General features: G+C 45.2%; 2 protein-coding genes across 2 annotated transcripts in view; one reads left to right on the top strand and one right to left on the bottom strand.

Annotated features, from left to right (window-relative positions):
• The window catches only part of PPARGC1B (PPARG coactivator 1 beta), a 118,884-nt gene extending 117,861 nt beyond the window's left edge, over window positions 1-1,023 (top strand). The window contains exon 12 of the mRNA XM_082454095.1: window positions 122-1,023. Coding sequence (XP_082310221.1) covers window positions 122-207 — 86 coding nt within the window. The 3' untranslated portion in view covers window positions 208-1,023. The remainder of the gene's footprint in view (window positions 1-121) is intronic.
• A 47-nt stretch (window positions 1,024-1,070) lies between these two features.
• The window catches only part of PDE6A (phosphodiesterase 6A), a 65,960-nt gene continuing 46,514 nt past the window's right edge, over window positions 1,071-20,516 (bottom strand). Inside the window, exons 16-22 of the mRNA XM_082454351.1 lie at window positions 20,264-20,364; window positions 19,636-19,743; window positions 4,550-4,613; window positions 4,190-4,264; window positions 3,457-3,540; window positions 1,567-1,714; window positions 1,071-1,162 (exon numbers count right to left, since the gene is read on the bottom strand). Coding sequence (XP_082310477.1) covers window positions 1,083-1,162; window positions 1,567-1,714; window positions 3,457-3,540; window positions 4,190-4,264; window positions 4,550-4,613; window positions 19,636-19,743; window positions 20,264-20,364 — 660 coding nt within the window. The 3' untranslated portion in view covers window positions 1,071-1,082. The remainder of the gene's footprint in view (window positions 1,163-1,566; window positions 1,715-3,456; window positions 3,541-4,189; window positions 4,265-4,549; window positions 4,614-19,635; window positions 19,744-20,263; window positions 20,365-20,516) is intronic.

The following is a 20,516-nucleotide window of genomic DNA, read 5'->3' as shown; positions in this document are numbered from 1 at the left end:
TTTATAAAGCTATATGTACCACCTTCTGAACGAGGACTCCCTTGTTTTGGTATATCCGCTTTTTCACACAAGCACACTAGATATATGTGCTAAAAGAGATATTTTGACATTTTGGTTTCAGACAAAGACACTCACCAATTGACCACTATGAAACGGTTTCTGGTCGGAGGATATGGAAAACTTGAATTGTGTGCCATATTTGGGTGAACTTGAAACATTTTCCTCTGCTCACTTACTCCCAGTGAGAGCAGTGAAGAGTGGCATCTTCCAAGACTTTCCGTCTTGGGTGTGTGTGCTGTTGCTGCGGAGTTGTCCTGTGTTGGGCCGAGACGGCCAGGCCTTAACACCTGGCATGGATCAGTCACTGGGTGCAGGCCACCACCCTTGGGCAACTGTCTCCCTGCGGATGAGGTCATCCCCGAAGGGGCTGGCACCGAGGGCTGTCTGCTGACAGCGCTCATCACTGCTGGGAACACAAGTCTTCAGTAAAGGGTCTGTGAAGCTCATCACAGCATCTGCCACAGCTGGATAGTAGGGGTTCGTGTGTTGCATGTGATAAGGATGTGGTTATGTTAGAAAACGCCCATATGTCTTTAAAGATGTATAATGGAGGAGTAAACGATATGTCTGGAATTTGCTTTTAAACATTTCAGCTAAGAGAAAAATGAGAAAGAAATATAAAAGGACAGACGAAGCAAATGTGGCAAAACTCTTGATATTAGAATCTGGGTGATGGGTAGGTGGGGATTCATTGTGCAGTTCTCTACTTCTGAGGATGACTGCAAATTTGTGTACTATAAAATGAAAGTATAAGAACAAAAATGATTCTAGGTAAGCAGGTGAGTCTGGCGCTAATGTTTAACTGAGTCTGTGAAAGGCAAAATGTTGGTTGTAGCTCAATAAAAAGTGCTCACAGCCGAAAAGAGCCTTGAAAGCCACTAGGGAAGATGTAAACTAAATTCTTCTTCAGTCTTCAAACCCTATAACTCTGACTTCTCAAGCAGGTGCATGGTTTCCCACTGGCTGGGGTACCCTCCTCCAGTGAAGGGTGGGGCCGGTCTGGGCGTGGATCCCCGCTTGCGCTACTGGACACAGCAGGACTTGGATGCAGGCGCGCCTCCACCTGAGCCTGGTTTTCCCCCGGGCTGATTTCCTGCGGCTGCTGCAATCAGACAAGAAAGAGAACACACCAGATGAGAAGAGGCTGCGGCGGGCTTTCCCTTTGACCTGGTTTGGACCAAGAGTTGTAAACTCAAGGGCTTTCAGAGGCCCTATGCCTACCACTTGATTACTGGAATCTGTCCTACACTGGTTGGGGGCAGTCAGGGAACCCTTGCTGGGAGCCTCAATCTTGGGAACCAGGCCCTGCTACTGCTCACAGTGTGACCTGGCCGTGACACTTCACCTCTGTGGGCCTCAGTGCTCTCATACGTAGAATGGGGACAGCTAGTTCGTGGGGAGGCCTGAAGAAGTCCACGTGTGTGAGGCTTTGCGGCCCCGCCAGGCACGCCATGAGAGCTCAGTGTGTGTGGGGTAGGGGCTCCCCGTCCTCCCCCTTCCACAAACCTTGGTTGGCTGCCTGCCCTTTCTGCTTCTCCTCCTCCTGCATCTTCATCTTGGCTTCATACTCGTCAGCGAGCACTTTCCACTCCTTGCGGTTGTTGGTGATCCCATCCAGCATGGGAGTGATCTCCTCGTGGAACCGAGAGAATTCCTGGAAGAGAGAGACAGAGCCTCTGGCGCAGGAGTCGAGCCCTGGGGTCCGGGTTCCAGGTAGAGCACAGTGGGTCGTGTCTGCACTGGAATGAGCTGCCCGGGCGCGTTGCAGCTTCCATCCCCAGCGGCGTGTGTGACGACACTGCAGGGCTTCTGGCCACAAGGTCCCGTGCCTCTCCTGCTTGAAACCCTCCTGGGGCACTCCCCGGTTTTCAGGATGAAGCGCAAGCTCCTTCACAAGGCTTTCAAGCTCTCCAGATCCAGTGCTCTTCCCCTTCACCAACTTGAACCCTCCGGACATTCCAAATCTGTCAGTTTCTGTGGGCTTCATACCAGCTCTTGCCTTTGCTGGAACACTCTAACTTATCCCTTCTTTTCCCTTGAGGCCTCCACTTAGACATCACTTCCTCAGGGAAGCCTCTTCTGATCCCCAAGGTAAGTCAGGTCCTCTATTAGCAGCTCCCCAAACCTTCTCTTCCTACATCTCACTTCGCTGTAATGACTCCCTTTGCCAGTCTTCCCCTAGAGCTGTGGGCTGGAGAGGGCAGGGACATCTCTGCTCATTCACTGGGGTGGCCTTGGCCTAGTACAGGGTCTGGGGCACAAAGACAGTCAATATTTGCTGAGTGAAATCGGGATAGGAAGAGGATTCTTAAGGTCTCTTAGCTCTAAGAATAAAAATAAAGCCTTTGAGCACAGCACATGACAGTTTATGAAGTGCTTTATCTCCTTTGATCCTCAGAAACTCCTGCGAGGTGGGAAAATGAGACTCATTACTCCTAGATTTTTAGATGAAGAAATGGGGATGCAGATTGGTGGAGATTTGCACAAGGTAAGAATGGCAAATCCAGGGTCTACTGTGGAGTTCAGCCAGAGCCAGCTGTGCTCAGAGCTGCCTGGGTTCAGATCCAGATTCTGCCACCAGCTGTGTGACCTTGGGCAGGACACCATGAAATCAGGACAGTACCTCATAGGGTTGCTGTGATAATGCACGTAAAGCACTTAGCTCAGTCTTTGTTGTTTCATATATTACTGATGATCATGGAGAGCGTCAACTACGCTGCCCTGTTGCTCAGAGGACCCCAGTTAGTCTGCGTTATATCAGAGATGCACTTGTGCGCCCTCTGGGAGCAGAAGGGCTGCAGCTTATGCAGCAGAAAGAGCCCTAGACTAGGGGTCAGGCGTCCCGGCTCTGATGCTGTCTGTAGCTGACTCCAGTGACCTGGCCCTGTCATTTCTCCTCTCTGACCTCTGTCTCCTCATGTAACATGGCCAAAATAAAAATAACAAACGAGAGGCGGGTGGTGGCACAGATAACATGGATTGGGGCATGGTGGGTTTCTCAAGAGAGAGACTAACTGAGCCAAAACTCAAAGAGAAGTTCCAGATTATCTTTTGACAATTGAATAACTGTGACCTGTCCTATTCCCACCAGCTGGGGAAGTTAGGAAGGCATGTATCTGCTACACCCCCCATTTCTCTGCCTGAAAACACGATATGTCATTTGTCCCGCACCTATTTATTGAGCAGCTAGGATATACGAAGCTCTGGGCTCTGGCCTGGGTATGCAGTCACACAAGCTCCTATGCGGCTGTCCTGAGGACCAAATGCCATCGGAGGTGAGAAGCGCTTTGTAAAGTATCACTCGTCACTTGCCAGGGTTTTTTATTCCTGATGTCATTTGGGAATCCCGGGCTCATCAAAGACATCTTGTTGGGCCTTTGAAAGCAGAGGACTTACCTTGTAGACAAAGGTGCAAACGAAGTCAATGAAGCCGACCTGAAGCTTGGGGAGTTCGTCCGCCTTGTTTCTGTCCATCATGGGCTGTCGGGGGGAGAAAGAGTTAACTGCCCCGGGGTCCTCCTGGCCTGATGCAGCAAGGGGACCCACCCTACCAATGAAACATTCTTCCAGAACAAAAACCCTCTAACTGGTCTCCCTGTGTCTGGTGGGGAGCCGGCTGACACTTCCAGCCAAGTTTACTTTCAACGTCGATAGGTTCTCAGCTTGACCAGGTCATCCCGTTGCGTGGTCTGTGCTGTTAGAACAGAGCCAGAGGAGGTGGACTCCTAGACTGTTGGAACTGAAAGGGAAATCTAAGTTTTGGCGTCCACTTGTCAATCACTACTTAGCTGAATGTGCTAAGCTTAAAGCACATAGCCTAAAGCAGGGTCCTCAAACTTTAGGAGAGAGCACATTGCTGGCCCACCCCCAGAGTTTCTGTTCAGGGAGGTCCAGGGCGGGTCTGTGGATTTGCATCTGTAATATGTTCCCAAGTAACGAGGTTGATGGTGGTCTCCAGGGACCATACTTTGAGAACCACTGCATTAAGGAAAGGTCATCTCTGTGGTAAGGTCACACATCCCTGTGTCAAGGGTGAGGAGGCACATCTCTCCATCACGGCAAGGTCACTGCCCTCCACCAGGATGAGATCACATGCCCAATATCAGGCTGAAGTCCCTTCTCTACTCACAATGGGATTCTGTTGCAGCACCGTGCGCTCCAGGTCACCTTGTTCCCAGAATTCGGCAGCAACCAGTAGAGCCACCTGCAACAGGTAGACACCCGCCATGGAGTCAAGCCCCAGCCCCAATCCTCCTACCCCTGCTCCCATCCCACATGGGTTTCCAGCTCAGCAAAGACATAAACCCCACTCCTGCCCTGCCACCCCACTTTATGTCATCATGGGAGAGGTCCTCAGGTGATTGCCATGTCTTGGCAGAGGAGGATGGAGCAAAGGCAGGCTGCCTCAGGAGCTGGAGAATCCAAGCCACATTAGCTGCTGTCACCAGTACTGGGATGTTCCTTCTCTCGGGTCAGGAGGAGTGCATACCTTGCTCTGCACCTCCCAAGGCTTGGTGATGGCTGAGAGATCACAGGCGGTCATCATCATGGCCCTGTACATAAGCACACCATCCATCAGTCTGGAGCCAGTCATGGCTGTATATCTGGTTAATTCCATCTAGCTCTCCTTTCTCTGCCCCTACTAGTAGGTGACCTCATCCCATGGTGAGAAGAGGGGTCACTTCCCCATTGCATCTGAAGGTCAGGCTTTGAAATCAAATAGAGGTTTAAATCCTGCCTCTGTCAGTTACCAGGAGTTTGACATTGAGCAATTAAACCAACTTCTCTATGCCTCAGTTTCCTGTCTGTAATAATAATGGTACTTCCCTCATGGAGTGGGTGCAAGATTAAATGAGATAATGTGTGTAAAAATCTTAGCATGGTGCCTGGATATAGTATGTGCACAATAAACACTGGCGATGATCAGGAACATATATTGGGTTTCTATTATGTGCCACATACTGTTCTAGGCATTTTATAGACATCAATTTCATTTAAATCTCATCACATCCTCAGAGTTCCTTCTCTCCTGTCTAATATAGAACAATGTTTCTCAACCTTTTTCTCATCATCCTCCCTGCTCCACTGTCAAAGAGCTTTTTTATTAGACATTTTTTCTATAATCGCTGCACCATGAAATTTTAATAACACAGACATACTGCATATCTGTTTGGAGGGCCACAGACCATTGTAATATCTAAGATTTTTTGCTCCTCTCCCAAGAACCGCTTTTTGCCCCATTGAGTAATGCATGATGCAGGGAGAAGGGCGACCCTGGTCATTGTGAGGAAGCATTACGTTAAGAAGTAGTGGAAGGGATTGAGGAAAGAAAGAAAGGGTTAAAAGATAAACTTTTTTTTTTTAATATTTTGATTTGGATTTCTTTTTTTTTTTTTTTTGGCTGCATTGGATCTTTGCTGCTTCTCATTGCGGTGGCTTCTCTTGTTGCAGAGCACAGGCACTAGGCACACGGGCTTCAGTAGTTGTGGCACGCAGGCTCAGTAGTTGTGGTTTGCGGGCTCTAGAGCACAGGTTCAGTAGTTGGAGCACACAGGCTTAGTTGCTCCGTGGCATGTGGGATCTTCCCAGACCAGGGCTCGAAACTGTGTCCCCTGCACTGGCAGGTGGATTCTTTTTTTTTAAAATAAATTTATTTTATTATTTATTTATTTATTTATGGCTGTGTTGGGTCTTTGTTGCTGTGCGTGGGCTTTCTCTAGTTGTGGTGAGTAGGGGCTACTCTTCGTTGCGGTGCACAGGCTTCTCATTGCGGTGGCTTCACTTGTTGCAGAGCACGGGCTCTAGGCACACGGGCTTCAGTAGTTGTGGCACACGGCCTCAGTTGTTGTGGCTCGCGGGCTCTAGAGCACAGGCTCAGTATTTGTGGTACACGGGCTTAGTTGCTCCGCGGCATGTGGGATCTTCCCGGACCAGGGCTCAAACCCGTTTCCCCTGCATTGGCAGGCGGATTCTTGTTTTGTTTTTTTTTTAAGAGGTTTCCTGGCCTTATTTATTTATTTATTTTTGGCTGTGTTGGGTCTTCGTTTCTGTGCGAGAGCTTTCTCTAGTTGCGGCAAGCAGGGGCCACTCCTCATAGCGGTGCGCGGGCCTCTCACTATCGTGGCCGCTCTTGTTGAGGGGTTGAAGCTCCAGACGCGCAGGCTCAGTAGTTGTGGCTCACGGGCCTAGTTTCTCCGCAGCATGTGGGATCTTCCCAGACCAGGGCTCGAACCCGTGTCCCCTGCATTGGCAGGCAGATTCTCAACCACTGCGCCACCAGGGAAGCCCGGCAGGCAGATTCTTAACCACTGGAAGGTGGATTCTTAACCACTGCGCCGCCAGGGAAGTCTCTAAGAGATAAATTCTTAAAGGAGTTTCACAATAATAGGAATATAAGACAGGTATTATTACATAGGTAGGTACGATATAAGACAGAGGGGAGGGGACATGGGAAAAGAATTGGAGAAAGAGGGGGAATTTGAGAATGTGTTTCAGAATCAGGGTGTAGTGGCATGAGCGTCTGGGATGGGAATCCTGGGCCATGTACTATGGGCCTTAATTCCATGCTGGGGAGTGTAGGTGTATCCAATAAGCAGAAAGAGCTTTTGAAGGTTCAGGGCCAGGTCATGACCTCATCAGAGCTGCTTGGCAGCACCTGTAGGATGAAGCAGACAGGAGAGGGAGGAAGGGAGGGAGGAAGGAAGGAAGACAGACGCTGCAGCAATGCAGGCAGGATGGCAGGAGGGCCTGACCTGCAGCAATACCCGCGGGCTGGAAGAGCATGGGGTCAAGCTCACGTGGTAGAGTCAACCCGACTTGGTGAGAGGATGGGCATGGGCTGGGGAGGGAATAGTTGGAGAAGGTTGGGGCTCTGAACCTAACTAGTGGCTTGGATGATTTTACAATTTACCAGCTGTATCTGGCATAGGTTACGTAAGCTGGTCTGGGAGGCCTGAAGAGTTATGAAATATTAACAGGTTTAACTATCTTTGATTAAGTAAACCCTCAAAAACTCATAGACATCTTTAAGTAAGTAAGTTTTCAGGAATGCATACATCTCTTAGAAACACCTTTATACTTTGTAAGAACTTCAGAACACATGCCTGATGCTTCATGTTGTGTTGTAGACGCGCTACGTTTACCATCAAACACATTAAGCAAATGAATGCTTGGCTGTGAATCCAGGAGTCACTGGTTCCCTGCTACCCGTCAGTGTCTACATTTTAAGCCCACAGGTGTGGCTTCAGGAGAGCACTGGAGGTTTACTTTCCTTGGCTGGAGAAATCATGTGAAAATCACTCCCAGCAATTAGGGAAACAACTAAGTGTTTTAGAGTTAGAGATTTGGTACGTTCGTGGGATGTGGCGGGGAAGGGGGCATGGGGGACACACCTGGACACCAGAAAAGCCAATCCAAAGCCTTGTGCCCTAAAGTCAAGGCATTACATTCACTTCAGCACCACTGCCTTAGGTGTTCCGAGGCCAAGATGCCATGCTACGCATTAGGGATCCAGAGAGGCCTGCAGGGAGCTCATAGTCACTTAAGGAACATAGAGGGGAAAAAAAACACAAAAACTGTTATCACAATATGCTAAGTAGGACGGATGGCAGAAAGAAGTACAAGGTACAAAGAAATAAAAATCCAAAGGTGAGAGCAACTAGCTCGGTGCGGGGGCCTTCGGAGAGGTGACAGAGAGGTAGGGCCCTGAGGGGTGCATAGGAGCTCTCCAGGGGGAGGGAGAAGAAAGGGTATAGTGGGCAGAGGTGTGGTGGAGGGTACACGGCATTGCCACAGGGCAGAGGGCCATCCAGCAGGTGACCATAAGAAGCATTCATCTATCCATCCTTGTACGTGTATGCGTGTCAGACGTCAGGCAGGGGCTGGTTCACAGCATCCCTGCTCTCAGAGAGCTGGTGTTGGGGAGTCACACATGTATCTCACAAATATGTGTAAATGTGTAAACAACCGAATACTCTGAAGGAAAGGAGTTCTATTCTAGGAGATAATGTAACAGGAGAAACTGACCTAAGTCTGGGAGGTCAGGGAGGGCTTCCCTGAGGAAGTGGCCCTGGAGCTGATATCTGCTGGAAGTATAGCAGTGAACTTGGTGACAAAGGCAGTGGGGAAACGCATTCCAGGCAGAGAGAACATCTAGTGCAAAGACCCTGGTGGAAGGAAGCCTGGCGCACTCAAAGAGCTGGAAGGGAGGAAGAGCTCAGGGAGCAGGTGGCAGAGGGGGTGAGAGGGGACCCAAGAGATGAGCAGGGCAGACCCACAGAACCCAGGCCGTGGTGAGGGGACATCTTTATGCTAAGAGCAACAGGAAAAGCCACTGAAGAGTGGAAGGGGTCACATTTGCATTTTACAGAGAACAAAGTGGCTTCGGTACGGAGGGCACAGAAATGCCAGCCGGGAGCCCAGTTTGGAAACCATTTCAGGATCCAGACAAGAGATGGACGTGGCAATAAAAGAAAGTGTCCAGATAGACAAGGCATTTAAGAAGTAAACTCAACAGGGTTTGGGGATAGATTAGACGTGCAAAGTGAGGAAGAGGAAGATTTTAGGATGAAAGAGAGTAAAGGACAACAGGGTTATTATGCAGAAGAGAGCAAGAGTAAGTCATGAAGACTTGCTGAGAAATTTGAACCTTAGCCCCAAGGTAGGTGAGAGTCATCAAGAGGAGGGGGTGGAGTTGAATGGGAGAACAGTATAAAACTCTGTACAAGGCTTTGGAATTAGAGCAATTAGATCCTCACTCTTGTCCTTACTTGCCATATCTAGGGCAAGTGACATAATGTCTTTGAGTCTTTCTCTGTTCTTTGGTGAAAGGAGATAAGCATATTAGGTTGGATCATATGAAAATTCTGATTTTGTGGGTCAAAAACTCGTTAAGTCAGCAGTTTCACAGGGTTCAATGCAATTTATCTGTCCTAGGGGTTACTGTGACCATCACATAAGATGATTTTATAAGTGCCCCATGGTCCTCATCTTCATCATTATCACTTTCATCACAATCACCAGGATGGGCTCCCGCTCACCTGGCCCAAAGCAAACGTTCCTTCCACTCAGCTGGGATGCTCAGCGGCGCTTCTCCCTGACCCTTGGCTGACCCCTGAAAGCATCCCAGCCACCCTTGCGAGGCATTCAGATTCTTCCTGGAATTACACCTGGCCTGGAGGCTGTAGCCTGCGGGGAAAGTTTGAAGGGAGCCTGAGAAATCTGTGGGTGTCCGGGAGAGGGGTGGGTTGACTTGGATTCCAGTCCTTGATGTTCCACGAATGCCCGTGTGACACTAGGTAAGTCACTTTGTCCCTCTGGGCCTCACTTTTTTCATTTGTAAAACGCTAAACCAGGAGCTGGCGAACTTTTTCTGTAAAGGGCCAGATAGTAAATATTTTAGGTTTTGCAGAGCATGTAGGCTCAATAGCAGCTACTCAGTTCCATCATTGCGATGTGAAAGCAGCCATAGATAAGTCAAGACAAGGTCAGTTGGCGCCTGGCATCCAGTCACCGGAAAGGTGACTGGGTATGTGACCTGTGAGGGCTGAGCTGCTTGGCCCAGGGCTTGAGAGAGGTTGGAGGTTGTTAACTCACCAAGCACACTTTGCTGAGTGCTTACTGCATGCCAGACCCCAGATAGATTCTGAGGATTTAGGATTTAGGAGTGCCGCCCTGGAGGCATTTACCATTGAAACAGCTCTTAATCCATTAGCCCCACATTGTTGGGGATTTATGAGTTTTGGTTTGCAGTGTTTTCGGTGTCTTTGTGGTTTTCATACTTTCCGTCCAATCCTTCCCAAAGCTCCACTCTCTTGAACACAGTGCCTAACGTCAGATAGCAGCTGAGGTTGGAGCTGCGATGAGCTCATTGGGTTTAAAGTGGCCCTTAATTGCTGCTTGACTACAGCTGCTTGAAGAGAGTGATTTAGGATTTTGAGAATCTTGGCCACTATTTCATTATTTGCGGGTGTATATTAGAAGTGTGTATTTAGCACAGTGGTTGCCTTTTGGATTCAAGCGCAAACAATGTTTCTAAATTCTTTTTCTGGAAGGGGGATGTGGGGGAGAAGGAAGGATTTATTACTTGCAGCAAGTAAGGAGAACACCAGGGATCTTTTCCCAAAGTAGTGTCTCCCCCAACTGCAAAATTGGGGAAGTTTTAAACTAAGGGTGCATGCGTAAACTAAGGGTACACGAGAAGGCTTAAGCAGAGGAGAATTCAGCATAGAATCGGGGCGAAGGTAGGCAGAGACCAAGCTTTAGTTAAGTCAGGAGGGTCCACATCATCATTCCATCCTTCGCCTGGGTGGGGGCCTTAGTTCCTGGTGTCAGGACTTACTGAAGCTCAGGTTCTTTATGTCTTGTGGCAGAAAGAATTCAGTGGGAGACCAAGTGATAGATAAGAAGTGGATTTATTTAGAGAGGTACACATTCCATAGATGGAATGCGGTCCATCTCAAAAGGTGAGAGTGGCCCTGGGAGAAACAGTCCAGAGACAGAGTTTGGGCCATGTCAGAGGGCAAGGGGCTGTTTCTAAATTCTTAATATTCATTCCTAGATGGATGAATGGATGGAAGGATGGATGGGGGAGGGGAGGATGGGCTGCTCAGTAAAAAAAAAAAAAAAGACAGGGTCACTTATCTCTTAGGCAGTACCTAGGGTTCAGGATACTTTTAGGGGCCCATGAAAACATTTAAATCTTAATTTCTTTTAAAAAAAAGAATATAGTAATAGTAAATTTATGAATAATGAATGACTTCAGCTGGATTATATTTGTCTTTATACCAACAGAGTCATAAAATATGATTTTTATTTACTTATTTAAATGGAGGAAGAAGCCATGAAGGCAGAAGTGCCTATGACCCACAAAAGTCATAGTGTGGCCCTCCATACAAGAATACCATTTTATTTATGGGTACTAAAATTTGACTTCTTATCATTTTTATTTGTTAGGAAATATTATTCTTTTGATTTTTTTTTTTCCCCAACCATTTCAAAATGTAATCACCATTCTGAGATCGTGGCAGGTGGCAGGCCTCACATTCTACCACTAGAGGATCTCTAATCCATGCACAGAAACCTTCCAGTGTATGGTTTGGTCAGACTATCCAGTGTGAGACCTGCAATTAGGTGGAGACGTAAAGGGTTTAATGACGAGTGGAAGTCACACCCCTATTCTGGAGCTACTGTAACATCTTGGTCCTACAGTAAACACACTAAAGTGGGGTGACCCAAGAGATAGCGATGCAGGAGACTCACAAAAGTCAATGGGCTTACGATGCCGCAAGGGCTGAGGTGAGTACTCCAAGATAATCAGAGCACAGGAGGGGGGTGTTGGGTTTTTTCCTCACAACAACCAATTCTGTCACCAGCTAGGTGTCCTCTGATTCGATTCAATTCAATTCAATACAATTCATTTCTTCTTCTTTTTTTTTTTTTAATTAATTTATTTGGCTGCTCCGGGTCTTAGTTGCAGCGTGTGGGATCTTTTAGCTGCGGCATGCGAACTCTTAGTTGCGGCATGTGGGATCTACTTCTCTGACCAGGGATCGAACCTGGGCCCCCTGCATTGGGAGCATGGAGTCTTAGCCACTGGACCACCAGGGAAGTCCCAATACAATTCACTTCTGACACTAGCGTCGGACTTCACAGGTTTGAGAGCTTAGTCCCTCAAGGCTACCCTCGCCTCACAAGTCAGCTGCAAGTATCAGGTTCCCAGGTTACCCACACTTCTGACTTGACTACAGAGTCAGGGGGTTCCCACAGCCCCCAGATTCAAAAATTTGCTAGGACAGCTCATAAAACTTCGGAAAACTCTTATTATACAGGATATAACTCAGGAATAGCCAAGTGGAAGAGATGCATAGGAGAAGGTATGGGGTCGGGGGTGCCTACAGAGCTTCCATGCCCTTTTCAGACATGTCACCCTCCCAGCACGTAGATGTGTTCACTGACCTAGTAGCTCTTTGAACTCTGTTGCTTAGAGGTTTTTAATGGCACTTTTACCACATAAGCATGATTTATTAAATCACTGGCCATTGGTAACTAATTTAGTCTCCAGTCCTTTCCCCTCCCCAGAGGTTGGGCTGGGGCTGAAAGTTCCAAGCTTCTAATCAAGGCTTCATCTTTCTGGTGATCAGCCCCTACCCTGAAGCCCTCTGGGGTCCCACCAAGAGTTGCTTCATTAGAACAAAAGACACTCCTGCCAAGCCTATGACTCTTACTGCTATCAAGGGTTTTAGAGCTCTGTGTCGGGAAATGGGGACAAAGACCAAATACATATATCTCTTTATAGCACAGGAAAAGCCTAACACCGTACCTGCCGTGAGCAACGCTGCACAGAACTGAACGTGTCTCAGCTCAGCCCCTGTGATAATCCATAAGGTAGGTACTACCAGTATCCTCTTTGAGCAGATGAGAAAACTGAGGCACGGAGAGGTGAAGTAAACTACTCAAGGTCAAACAACAAAAAGTGAGAGAGCTGAGACTTGAAGCCAGACTCTCTGGTGCCAAAGCCACAAGTGTGTAACAGGTACAATGTACCCAGGTATGAAGCAGCTCTAATTATGTGTCTAATCTCCTAATCGATGGACCAACTCCAAGACTGCTTTACAGCAGTGGTTTTCAACCGGGTGCAGTTTTTGCCCCCGGGGATATTTGGCAGTGTCTGGAGATATTTTTGCTTGTCACAACTGGAGAGGAGGGGCTGCTACTGGCATGTAGTGAGCAGAAACCAGGGGTTTCATCTATTAAGTGAAATCTTAAAATGCACAGAATAGCCCCTATTACAGAGTTGTTGTCCCCAAATGTCAATAGTGTTAAGATTGAGAACCCTGCTTTATAGATCTTCAATCTATAAAGATTCAAAGAATAGATCTATATAGATCCTCTTTATAGATCTTTATAGATCTTTTTCACTGAGTGCCTAGCTGAAGAATTCTGAAAAATGTTTACCTTCTTGTACATTTTTAAGTTGACATCTTGCTATTAAAATGATTACATCAGGGCTTCCCTGGTGGCGCGGTGGTTAAGAATCCGCCTGCCAATGCAGGGGACACGGGTTCGAGCCCTGGTCCGGGAAGATCCCATATGCCGTGGAGCAACGAAGCGCGTGCGCCACAGCTACTGAGCCTGCGCTCTAGAGCCCACGAGCCACAACTACTGAAGCCCACGCGCCTACGGCCTGTGCTCCTCAACAAGAGAAGTCACCGCAATGAGAAGCCCGCGCACCGCAATGGAGAGTGGCCCCTGCTCGCAGCAACTAGAGAAAGCCCACGCACAGCAACGAAGACGCAACGCAGCCAAAAATAAATAAGTGAAATAAATAAATTAAAAAAATAATGATTACATCATTCTTTAAGTATAAAGGAATCTAAATAGCATAGCATTTTCATATTAACCATCAGCACATCACCCATTTAAAAACAAAGAGACAAGCTTTTCTTTAAGAGTCTGGAATTTTAAAGACTGAAATGTAGGATCAGAAACCATAAAACTCCTAGAGGAAAATATAGGCAGAACACCCTTTGACATAAATTGTAGCAGTATTTTTTTTTTTTTTTTTGGATTGGTCTTCTAAAGCAAAGGAAATAAAAGCAAAAAATAAACAAATGGGGCTTCCCTTGTGGCGCAGTGGTTGGGAATCGCCTGCCAATGCAGGGGACACGGGTTCGAGCCCTGGTCCGGGAGGATCCCACATGCCAGGAGCAGCTGGGCCTGAGCGCCACAGCTGCTGAGCCTGCGCTCTGGAGCCCGTCAGCCACAGCTGCTGAGCCCATGTGTCACAGCTACTGAGCCTGCGCTCTGGAGCCCGTGCTCCGCAACGGGAGAGGCCACCACAGTGAGAGGCCCAGGCATTGTGGCGAGGAGTGGCCCCCACTCTCCGCAGCGGGAGGGGGCCCGCGCACAGCAGCAAAGACCCAATGCAGCCAAAAATAAATAAAATAAATAAAATTTAAAATATATATATTAAAAATAAATAAATCAACAAATGGAACCTAATTAAACTTAAAAGCTTTTTCACAGCAGCAAAGGAAACTGTTGACAAACCAAAAAGACAACCTATAGAATGGGAGAAAATATTTGCAATCGATATGACCAATAAGGGGTTAATATCCAAAAATGTAAAACAGCTCATACAATTCAACATCAAAAAAATAAACAACCTAAACAAAACAAAACAAAACAAAACATCCTGATTAAAAAATGGGCAGAAGAACTGAATAGACATTTTTCCAAAGAGGAAATGCCGATGGCCAATAGGCACATGGAAGGCTGCTCAACATCACTAATCATCAGGGAACTGCAAATCAAAACCACAATGAGATATCACCTCACACCTGTCAGAATGGCTATCATCAAAAAACAAAACAAAACAAAACACAAATAATAAATGCTGGAGAGGGTGTGGAGAAAAGGGAACTCTCGTACACTGTTGGTGGGAATGTAAATTGGTGCAGCCCCTGTGGAAAACAGTATGAAAGTTTCTCAAAAAACTAAAAATAGAACTACCATATGACCCAGCAATTCCACTCCTGGGTATATATTCAAAAAAAACAAAAACACTAATTCGAAAAGATACATGCACCCCAATATTCATAGCAGCATTATTTACAATTGCCAAGGTATTGAAGCAACCTAGGTGTCTGTCGACAGATGAATGGATAAAGAAGATGTGGTATGATATACAAGAGAATATTACTCAGCCATAAAATGAAGAAATTTTGCCATGTGCAGCAACATAGATGGACAGTATTATGCTAAGTGAAATCAGTCAGAGAAAGGCAAATACTGTATGATGTCACTTAAACGTGGAATCTAAAAAAAACAACAAACTAGTGAATGTGATAAAAAAAGAAGCAGACTCACAGATATGAAGAACAAGCTGGAGATATAGTGGTTACCAGTAGGGAGAGGGAAGTGGGGAGAGGCAATATAAAGGTAGGGAATTAAGAGGTACAAACTACTATGTAAAAAATAAGCAGAGAGGCCACGATAGTGAGAGCCCCGCGCACCGCGATGAAGAGGGGCCCCCACTTGCCGCAACTAGAGAAAGCCCTCGCACAGAAATGAAGACCCAACACAGCCATAAATAAATAAATAAATAAATAAATAAATAAATAAATAAATAAATAATTCCCATTTAAAATACAAACAACGTTAAAAAAAAACTATTAAAAAAAAATAAGCTACAGGATATATTGTACAACACAGGGAATATAGCCAATATTTTATAATAACTAGAAATGGAGTATAACCTTTAAAAATTGTGAACCACCATATTGTACACCTGTAACATATTAATACTGTACATCAACTATACTTCAATTAAAAAGAAAAGTCTGGAATTTTGCATTCTTCCTTTACTTCATAAACTTGTATTTCCAGTTGACTTCCCCCACAGATTTTGATCCTAATGTTTTGTGTGTATGTGTGTGTGTGTATGTATGTATATATGTGTATAACTGTATACATGTCACAGATAGACATTCAAAAATATATATATATGAAATGTATTGATTACCCTTTCATACTTATTTGCAACCAAATACGTCCATTAGTTGAAATTATATAACTAAAAAATGCTGTCTTTGACCATAGGTCTCCAAGTGTTGAAAACTTTTCTTTTGGATTGAGTTATTATTATTATTACACACTTAACCAGTGCAATAAAATATATTACCTACTTTTAGAAAGTATTAAACACTCAAATATTTTTGGAAATTCATCTATTGATGAGATAGGATGGGACTATTTTTTAAAAATCAGTTAACAAATTGGGAATTCCCTGGCGGTTCAGTGGTTAGGACTCTGTGCTTTCACTGCTGAGGACACGGGTTCAATCCCCGGTCGGGGATAAGATCCCACAAGTCGCGTGGTGCAGCCAAAAAGAAAAAAAAATCAGTTAATGAATGAATACTTCTTATTGCAAGACTAATTAGATGCAATAATTAGAAACCCTGGGAATGGAAGGAGTTTTGTCATAATGTCATTCCATTCTTTAAATTCTTCCAAATTTATCTATCAGAAGCCCTCCCTTGGGTTTATAATGCCATGATTAAAAGAAGCTTTGAGGACACCAGTATTTATTGTCCCTCTGTTTGATGCCCCAGAGGTCTTTGCACCATAGACTTCAAAAAAGGGCGAGTTTGCCTTTATTTTGTAACGTGGGAGGAGAGTGAGGAACTGACCATGCCTCACCTACTGTGCTTTCTCCAGAAGATAATGTGAAGAGAGAGAACACTGATTCCCTTGAGGCCATCCAAGCCTATATTTGTCTTGGAAGGCTTTGGGAGGGGTATGTGTGCTCAGTGAAGACTTCCGCTTAAGACTACCTTGGCTTTTGCAATGACTGAAGAAGTCCTGCCTCTGGCTTTTCAAAATTTTTTGAAACACTTAATATCATTTCTTTGTAAAGTCTGCATGACATTGCGTTGTGTGAAAATACCATAATGTATTTAACCTGGTCCCCCATGATGGTTATTTAAGGTTTTTTCAATATTTTTTGTGATTACAAATAATGCTACAATGAATAACTTTGTGCATACTCCTTGAAGCACATGTGGGAGAAAATCTGGAGGGTAAATCCTAGATGTGGGATTGCTGGGGCAAAGAGTATGGCTGGTTACAATTTTGATAGGCATTGCCCTCCGTAAAACTGTACCTATTGGGGAGTTCCCTGGTGGTCCAGTGGTTAGGACTCAGCGTTCTCACTGCCATGGCCCGGGTTCAATCCCTGGTCGGGGAACTAAGATCCCGCAAGCCGTTTGGCACAACCAAAACAAAGATAAGCAAACTTTAAAACACACACACACACACACACACACAAAACAAAAAAACTGCACCTATTTACATTCCCACCACAGTGAATAGGATTGCCTGTTGCCCCTCACTCTGCCCAACACCATGTGTTAGCAAACATTTAATCTTTGCCAGTAAGAGGGATGAACAATTATATCTCGAGGTACTTTTATTTTGCATTTCTCTCACTATGGGTAAGGTCATCATCTATTCATATGTTTACATCCCACTGTAATTCCTTTTCTGGGATATATCTATTCATGCCATTTGCTCTTTTTTCTGTGGGATTAGGCTTTTTCTTGAATTGTATTAACACTACTAAGGAAATTAGCTCTTTTTCTGTCAGAAGTGTTGCACATATTTTCCCCCAGTGTATCATTTGCATTCTGACTTTAGCTATGTGTTCTTGTGTGTGTTGTGCAGAAATCTCTAATTTTTATGTAGTCAAATTTATCGATCTATTCATGACTTGAATTTTATGTCACACTTAGAAAAACTTACTCTTTTTAATTCTCCCATGCTTTTTTCCTCTTTCTGTATTTTTAGTTTGTTTTCTCATTATTTTAAAATCCTTGGTTCATCTGGAATTTATTTGCTATAGGAGTGAAATAGGGATTTACCTCTGTGGTAGAATATGAAATATATGGTAGAATATGAAATATATTTGGTTTTTGTCCCTGGTTCCTCACACAGAGCTCCTAAAACTCTTGAAATTTCCTGAGTGATAGGAGTGTCTTATCCTTCCCAAGAAGCCTCCTTTGGATTTATGCTAATGAGGTGATACAGGGCAACTTAGGGTAGGGTCCCTAGGTGGGTTCGGGTAGGGCTGGTCACCAGAAAGATCAAGTGAATAGAGGGATGGAACTTTCACCCCCACCTGCTGGACTCTTGGAAAGGGACTCTTGGAAAGAGGTGCTGCAGATTAAGTTTTATAAAAACTCTTGAACAATGAGATCTAATAAGCTTCAGGGTTGGTGAATACACCCCAGTTCCATGGGGATGGAAGCCCCTGCATTCAGGACCCTTCTGGCCTTACCCTATGTACCTGTTTGGCTGTTCTTCTGTATTCTTTATAATAACCTTTATAATAAACTGGTAATGTAAGTAAACATTTCTCTGAGTTCTGTGACCCACTCTAACAAATTAATCGAACCCAAGGAGGGGTTCATGGGAACATCCAATTTATAGCTAGTCAATCAGAAGCACAGGCAACATGGACTTGCCATTGGTGTCTGAAAGGAAGCCAGTCTCGTGGGGCTGAGTCCTTAGTAAGTGGGGTCTGACACTATCTCTGGGTAGATAGTGTGAGAATTGAGTGAAATTTGTAGGAGAACCAGTCAGTGCTCACTGAGAACTGGAGAATTGCTTGCTGGTCTTGGAAAAAAACAGTCAGACCACCTCATGGTCCCAACACCATTTATGAAATTATCCCTTTCTCCACTGGCAGAAAATCCACTTTTAGCATAGGCATTGTCTTTTGAGTCTGTTCATTGATCTGTCCTTCTCATGCCTAGGATTGAACTGCCTTCAGTTCTGCTGGTTCCTATTATTTCCTTTCTCTCTCAGAATTTTCTGGCTCTTTTTGCATACTTATTTCTCATAAGGATTTTGGAATTGGCTTCCTAATTCTCCCCAAAATAAAGTCGATATTTTCCTTGGAATCACTTTAAATGAATAAGTAAATAGGGAGAATAGACGGCTTTTCTAATAATAAGACCCCCTGTCCAAGAACTTGGTGTTCTTTCCAGTCATTCAGTTCTTCTGCAGCACCATTTTGAAATGTCCAGCAGGGCAGCTCCTGGTTTGCCCGGGAGCAGCTGTAGCCAGTGTGTGCCTCCTTGTTCAGTGGTGCAGGTCACACTGCTCCCCAGGATGGGAGGACCTTTGGGGAGGCCTGCTTGGACAACTTCAAAGCTGAGGGAAGGACAACTGGTCACTTGCCTAGTCTTCCCTGAGCCTGTCCCAGCAGCTGCCCCTTCTCTGTTGCAGGGACTTGTGACATTTGTGACTGAATTAAACCTCATCTCCACAGAAGCATCTGGGGATAAACTAACAACACCTCTTTGGGTACTGGGTCAGGACTTGTTTCCTTTGACATCAACACCCAGGACCTGTCACAGGGGAGCCAGGGGACCCATTGGCTTGGGCCACATATTCAAGAAAAGCCTCAGATTTACACTTCTCACCTCATCATCAATTGAAGTGAATCATGGAAGCACACTGAGAGAAACTAAAAGAAGACATTCACCAGAAAACTTAAAGTTGCATCCCATTACCAGACCTCATGCCAGCAAGGCACTAAATATCACACAAATCATGGAACTAATTTGTGAATTGCACAGCTGTTTTGCAGGCCATTGCCATGTATAAAAGAACACTTAAGAAATTAAGCCTACAGATTTTGAGTGACATTTAGCTATCACTCAAACCATAATTGGTATAATGCTCTATGTTTTACCAAAAACTTTCAAGTTACATCACTTTACCACAAAAATTCTGCATTTTAGGATAGAAATACTTCAGATAGTGTACTTTTTGTATACAAAGAAGTAAAATGATAGTATACTGTCTTGTATTTTTGTGTTAGAATAAAGATTAAACATATAATTTCTGCAATGCTGTTTTGGCATAACTTCTTTGTTTCATATGTCAGAGGCCTCCATAATGGAAAGTGTCCCAGGACTCTCTTGAAGGCAGCAAGGCCTGTCAGTGCAGAATTTTGCCTTATGACCCCGGGCTTAAGGGGATCAGGGTTTAAGCCCTGTCTCAACTCACATAACGATTTCCTTCCGTGTCTGATCCAGCATCATGTACTGCGTCCACTCCTGTTGAGTCTCATATGTCTTAGACTGATCCACGATCTTTTGGAACATCGTCCTCTTCCTACAAAACACACCAGTTTGTTAAAGGAGCACATCTTAGGATAAGGCAACCCCTGGCCTTCTAATGTTGGCTGTTTCAGACAGAGGCTAATTAAAACAACGTAATTAAAAAAAAAAAAAAAAGGTGAAAAGAACCAACGCCTGGGTGTGAAGACCTCGGTTCTAACTCAGACTCTACTATGGATTTGTTATCTGATCTTAGCTAATATTCCCCTGGATCTCAGTTTCCCCATCTGTATAATGGGGGTAAAAATATCTAACTCATAGAGCTGTAGTGAGAGTCGATGTGTCCATATCACAAGTATGGTGCCTGGCACAGAGCATATACTAAATCAATTAGAACTGTGGCGTTCATTATTATTATAATCATTGCTATTCTTTTTTTTGGCCACGCTGGGTGGCTTGTGGGATCTTAGTTCCCCGACCAGGGATGGAACCCGGGCCCATGGCAGTCTTAACAACTGGATTGCCAGGGAATTCCCTAATCATTGTTATTTTTAAAAGGAAGAAGAAACACCAACTTGAAATACAAGGCGAGGTCTGTAGCAATGATCGCGATGTCCATCATGTGGATTGCATGCTCATGCTGCCTGCGATTGAGGTTTTGAAAGATATTCAAGCTCTAAAGAGAAAACCATAGGAGAGATATAAAAAGTGACGTTGGCAGTAAAGTTGCCCAACTACTGATGGTCGCCCCAGGTGATGGGAGAGGCAGCCCAGGCCAATGCCTGGCCACACTCAGGCGTCTTGTGAGATGGGGGCTCCTTCTCAGGC

The sequence above is a fragment of the Balaenoptera physalus genome, assembly GCF_965194825.1.
Source record: "Balaenoptera physalus genome assembly, chromosome: 3".
NCBI classification, from domain to species: Eukaryota; Metazoa; Chordata; class Mammalia; order Artiodactyla; family Balaenopteridae; genus Balaenoptera; species Balaenoptera physalus.
This window is presented reverse-complemented; position numbering and strand designations above follow the sequence as displayed.